At 43.0% G+C, this 6,000-nt stretch overlaps 1 protein-coding gene across 1 annotated transcript in view; it reads right to left on the reverse strand.

Annotated features, from left to right (window-relative positions):
* Positions 1 to 5,790, reverse strand: part of LOC107296625 (integrin alpha-L) — a gene marked incomplete at its 5' end in the record, with an annotated part of 28,087 nt that extends 22,297 nt beyond the window's left edge. The window contains 4 exons of the mRNA XM_015825971.1: positions 82 to 210; positions 873 to 1,024; positions 3,110 to 3,270; positions 5,660 to 5,790. Coding sequence (XP_015681457.1) covers positions 82 to 210; positions 873 to 1,024; positions 3,110 to 3,270; positions 5,660 to 5,790 — 573 coding nt within the window. The remainder of the gene's footprint in view (positions 1 to 81; positions 211 to 872; positions 1,025 to 3,109; positions 3,271 to 5,659) is intronic.
* Between the last annotated feature and the right edge of the window lie 210 nt (positions 5,791 to 6,000).

A 6,000-nucleotide genomic window follows, 5' to 3' on the forward strand; every position in this document is an offset into this window, starting at 1 on the left:
AACCCTGATTTACAAATACTCTCTTCTATTGGTAGCTAAATCTGTTATTCCTGCCCCCCCCCACACATAAAGAGGTCTCACCTCCACCATTGTCCTATTGCTTAAAGGATTCAGAATCGGCCTGGGAGGTCCGCTCTTCAGCAATCCACCTTCCTCAAGGGAAAAATTCACCAGGAGTTTGATGGCTGACAAGTAATCCTCAATGCAATTCTGAAAGACAAAGGCAGGAGCTGCTTAAGCCAGGATTCCTGTACGATAATGTGATGGCTTGTAACCATCACATTAGCAATATCTGAGGGCAGACTAGCCAACCTTCTCAAGAAGATGCTAGTGCCTTCCTTGTTTCACCAACGCACAAAAGTCTAGAATCTATGAACAATGCAGGTAGTTCTCTACTTACCACCATTTGGTTTAGTGACCAAAGTTACAACAGCGCTGAAACAAGGGACTTGCAAATAGTCCTCAAATTTATGGCCATTGTGGCATGCCCGCCATCCCATGATTGTGATTCAGGCCCTTGGTGAATGACACGTATTTAACACACTTGCAGCATCTCACGGTTGTGCGATTGCCATTTGCAACCTTCCAGGCCGGCTTCCAGCAAACAAATTAATGGAAAAGCCGGCAGGGAAGGCTGCAAGTTCAGTCATGTGACGCCTCATTTAACAACTGCACCATTTAACAATGAATTCTTTGGTCCCCGTTGTGGTTGTAAGTCGAGGGCTACCTGTAGGTTTCATATTTGGAAGGAAGGTTACTTGCTGGAAATTCTTGTGTTTTTCATTTCACCCTTCCTCCTATAGATGTAACACTACCAGCTGTACCTTTAGCAACACAAGTAAGAGGTTTAAGAACGAGTCGTTCTGATTTACCGTGATATTAATTTCCTCCGATAGGCACACTGGCTTTAGAGAGATTTCTTCGGCCCCGTTTATAATATTCTTGCCATTCCTAAATTCTCCTCGGTACTTCACCCTGTCTGGGTCAATTTCCAGGCGAAACAAGAGTTTTGCAGACAGTTGTCCTGGAGGGAAGAAAATGGCCGATGTGTATAAGGCAGAGCAGAGACTCTGCAAGTCCTCTGTCTTTTTTAATGACTATCATAGCATATCTCTGGCTCCTGTTATATCAAAACTACAATTCCATCCCCTCACTCCCGTGCCTTCAAAAAAGAGTGAAAAGCCAGTAAACAGGAAGTAAACAGGAAGTTCTCATAAGTTTCCTTTTTCAGGTAGTTCGTAACTTCGAACAGTCTTTAACCAACCAATCATAAGTCAAGGACAACCTATACAAAACATGTTATGTTTGATGCTTGGTGAGGCATCCACGAGGCAGCAGGTGAACAATCAACTCTTTATTGCAGGTTTAAACAGAAGCCTGGTTAACTACTGCTCCACCTCTATTTATACATTCAGCAATAGGCAGCAGCCAATAGAATTCAAATATCCTTCCTGCTTAAACATAATGAGTCTGCAGACAGCAAGTCTGGCACTTAACTGACACAGTCTAAACATATTATAATGAATCTGCAGACAGCAAGTCTGGCACTTAACTGACAGTTTTTTCAACAATTCCAAGTAATTCACTTCAATACATTACAAAACCAATTAAAAACAATAAACATTTTTTAAATAAAAAGTGCTAAGGAAACAAACATTTTCTTTCCTTTTAGATAATTAAAGATAACATTGTGCTAAGGGGAAAAGTATTAGAAGGAATCATTACAGAAGATTCCCAAGGGGATTATTACAGGTAGTCCTCGACTTACAACAGTTCATTTAGCGACCATTCAAAGTTACAACACTGCTGAGAAAAGTGACATGACCATTTTTCACACTTGCCAGGGTTGCAGCATCCCCATGGTCACGTGATCAAAATTCAGACGCTTGGCGAGTCACATTTTTGACGGTTGCAGTGTCCCAAGATCATGTGATCACCTTTTGTGACAAACTGATCAGCAATGTCAGTGGGTAAACCAGATTCACTTAACAACCGTGTAACCAACTTAAGAACTGCCATAATTCACTTCACAACTGTAGCAAGAAAGGGTTGTAAAATGGAGCAAAACTCACTTAACAAACGTCTTCCTCAGTAACATACACTTTGGGCTCAGTTGTGGTCGTAAGTCAAGGACTATCTGTTTAAGCCAGGGGTCTCCAAATCTGGTGACTTTAAGACTTGTGGACTTCAGCTCCTAGAATTTCCTAGAATTCTGGGAGCTGAAGTCCACAAATCTTAAAAGTTTAGAGACACCTGATTTAAGCAATTGGAACCCATTCATAAAGCATGCCAAAGCCATTTGGTGCCCGAATAAAAAACTACTTTAAAAAAGAAGCAACACTGAAAGCATTGAATGAAAGACATTGTTGTTGTTAGTTGCGAAGTCGTGTCTGACCCATCGCGACCCCATGGACAACGTTCCTCCAGGCCTTCCTGTCCTCTACCATCTTCTGGAGTCCATTTAAGCTCACTCCTACTGCTTCAGCGACTCCATCCAGCCACCTCATTCTCTGTCGTCCCCTTCTTCTATTGCCCTCAATCTTTCCCAGCATCAGGCTCTTCTCCAGTGAGTCCTTCCTTCTCATTAGGTGGCCAAAGTACTTGAGTTTCAACTTCAGGATCTGGCCTTCTAAAGAGCAGTCGGGGTTGATCTCTTCTAGGACTGACTGATTTGAACGCCTTGCAGTCCAAGGTACTCGCAGGAGTTCTTCTCCAGCACCGTAGTTCAAAGGCCTCAATTCTTTGGCGCTCAGCCTTTCTTATGGTCCAACTTTCACAGCCGTACATTGCAACTGGGAAAGACATAGCCGAGTCCAAAGCCTTGGTAGTGCTTTGCTAGCCTAACACCACCATGCCATTTTAAGTAAAAAATAAAAATAAAAATGAAGACTATAACAGGACCCAAACACGGAAAACACTCAAATGTACTGGACTGTCTGATTCTATATTTGGGTTCTCTTTTAAGTTGGCAATTTCATAGGAAAGCAACTAGCACCAAAGAAACCATGGTATGTTTTGCCTTCCCCCCCATATCACTTGCTGTGCAACTGATTGTGAATGCTGGATTCTTCTTTGGATTAGGATCAGGATCATCCCACAGATGCCTCACCTGTGTAACTCTTGGTGGCAAAGCTGTTATCGAAGCAGATCCTGAGTTTCAAATTTACATTTTGCCAGGATTTGCTATGCCCGGCGCATTCAACATCTTTCACTGGAATTTCCTTGGGCTCGAAAGTCACTTGCGTAGCCACGTTAACAATTGGTCTGGATCTGCAAGTGCCAGAAAACAAAAATAAATAATCTACTAGTCCCCGTGGATCAAACCTTCTACATTTAGGTGAGGAGGGAAGGAGGTACCACTGTTTATTACAGAAGAGAAAGAAATGTAGGCGTTTAAAATAGTAGATTCCATGGGAAGGAAAAAGCACCGTGTTTATGCAATTAAACAATTACGAGGTAGTTTTAGACTTACAACCATTTGTTTAGTAGCTAATCAAAGTTACAATGGCCCTGAATAATAATAATAATAATAATAATAATAATAATAATAATAATAATAATAATAATAATAATAATAATAATAATAATAATAATAATTGTCGATAAAAAAGACAAAAAAGTCTGGATAGTGGACGTGGCAGTGCCTGGAGACAGCAAAATAGACGACAAAGAATTGGAAAAGATAACAAAATACAAAGACCTACAAATAGAAATAGAAAGACTGTGGCAAAAGTAAGCAAGGGTAGTACCAATAGTAATAGGCGCCTTGGGTGCAATCCCAAAACAACTGGAGCACCACTTGATCACCATTGGCATTGACAAATTCGCCATTAGTCAATTGCAAAAGGTGGCCTTACTAGGAGCTGCTTCCATCCTGCGACGATATCTATAATACCATCAAACATCCACATCTGCCCATCCCAGGTCCTTGGGAAGGACTTGATAGGTAGACAAAAATGCCAAATCCAGTCTGAACATCTGGCTGACTGTGCGATGATCCATAATAATAATAATAATAATAATAGTTGGAAGGGACCTTGGAGGTCATCTAGTCCAACCCCCTGCTCAGGCTTATGACCATAAAATGACTTATGACCAGCTTTCACGTGACCGTTGCAACATCTCCTCAGTCACATGATCAAAATCCAGATGCTTGGCAACTGGTTCATATTTATGACGGTCGCAGTGTGTCCCGGGGTCAGGCGATCACTTTTTGTGACCTTCTGACAAGCAGAGTCAATGGGGAAAGCCAGATTCCTTTAACAACTATATTGCTATGGCTGAAGACTGCAGTGATTCACTTAACAACTCTGGTAAGAAAGATCATAAAATGGGGCAAAACCCAGTTAACAAATGTCTCACTTAACAGCATACGTTTTGGGCTCAGTTGTGGTCATACGTCAACGACTACCTGTAATTATAATTGAATTTAAGAAATAATTTTCCAGCTCAGACAGACTTTTATTTTCCTAAAATCCAGAGATTTTATTTCCAATAATTTACTCCTCCCCATCTCCACCAATTAGAGAAAGATCAGTCACCTTTTGCAAAAGTAAGACTGTTGTGTTTTCTCTTTTTCCACAACTAATTATCATTAACAAGGGTCAAGAGCAGGGGTGTCAAACTCAATTTCATTGAGGGCTGGGTGAGTGTGGCCAGGATGGGTGTGGCCTACTGGGTGGGCATGGATGGAGTGGGTGTGGCCTACTGGGTGGGCATGGCCAGCTCTACATCGTTCACGTCAAGGGTGCCTGTGGGGGCCTGGGCAGGAGTGGGACAGATCTGAGGGTCTCTTGCAGAAGGGGGTGGGACCGGGGCAAGCGCCAAGGCATGGTCCATTTCTTCATTCCTCACAAAGGGTGACACCTCCCCAGCATGCACCCAGGGGGCGGGGGCGATGTGGCAGGGGCTGGTTCTTCACTGTTTCTAGACAGCCTTGTGGAGCTAAGACTGAATGCGTTTCAGCATAGATGGCCACCACAAAATTGTACATTGGCTCCCGGCTGGCCTGGGCCAGGGCCAAGGCCGCGGGGGCCGTTCCCTCACTGTTTCCAGGATGGCTTCGCGGGCCACATGAAACCACTTCGCGGGCCACATCCGGCCCCCGGGCCTTTTGTTTGACATGTCTGGTCAAGAGTTTCTCTTTATTCTGCCTCTCATCTTTAATTCCACTTTCGAAACAAAGAGAAAGAAGCGAAATCAAACTGTTTCTCTTTCTCACGATGTATAATATCTAGCGTAAATTTCAAATTCCTTATCCTCACTATTTAAATGAAAAGTCTATATTTTATTTATTATTTTCCATGATTCTGCTGAAGCCTCGAGAAAGGAAAAAAACAACCTTTCAAATACGTAAAGCCTATTTTTCTTTCTTTTATAGTACCTTTTGAAGGTAACAACAAGTGAATTGCTTTCTACAAGTTGGGAAATTTTGATTCTGAGGTTCGTTTAAATGTAATCCTTTCTCAAGTTTGTTTTATTGCTAGAGGAAATAAAAACTCTCCCAATAAATTCCTAGTTTGAGAAATAGTGGAAACTGAAAATATCATTATGTGTCCTGCAACTGCTCTTTCCTTTACTTTCTGGTCTTTCTTTCACTTCCTGAAGTTTTATGGCCTCACCTGGGACAACCCAAGAATATAAACTCTCAGTCACTTACTGGAGTACCATCACCTTTCCCAAGGCTCCCACCACAATGCTGGTGAGGCCATCTCCACCGAGGTCTGTCTTTCCATGGATGGACTGTCCAAAGTATCTCAGACCAGGAGAAACGCTGGCTCCAGTAATTCTCTGTAGAAGATAAATGCAGTTGACTTAACTAGAAGTAAAGTTCCAGACTGGAAGAGTCTTTAGACCAATGATGGCGAACCGTTTAGAGACCGAGTGCCCCAAAACTGGCCTCGCCCCTGCTTCACCCCCTGCCCCCCCGCTCCGCCCCCCCATCCCCTGTGCCGCCTGCCCGCAGGGCCACTCACCACCTCCAGGGCCCGCCGCAGATTG

Source organism: Protobothrops mucrosquamatus, unplaced genomic scaffold (genome assembly GCF_001527695.2).
Source record: "Protobothrops mucrosquamatus isolate PMUCROS unplaced genomic scaffold, P.Mucros_1.0 scaffold2906, whole genome shotgun sequence".
Taxonomy (NCBI): Eukaryota; Metazoa; Chordata; class Lepidosauria; order Squamata; family Viperidae; genus Protobothrops; species Protobothrops mucrosquamatus.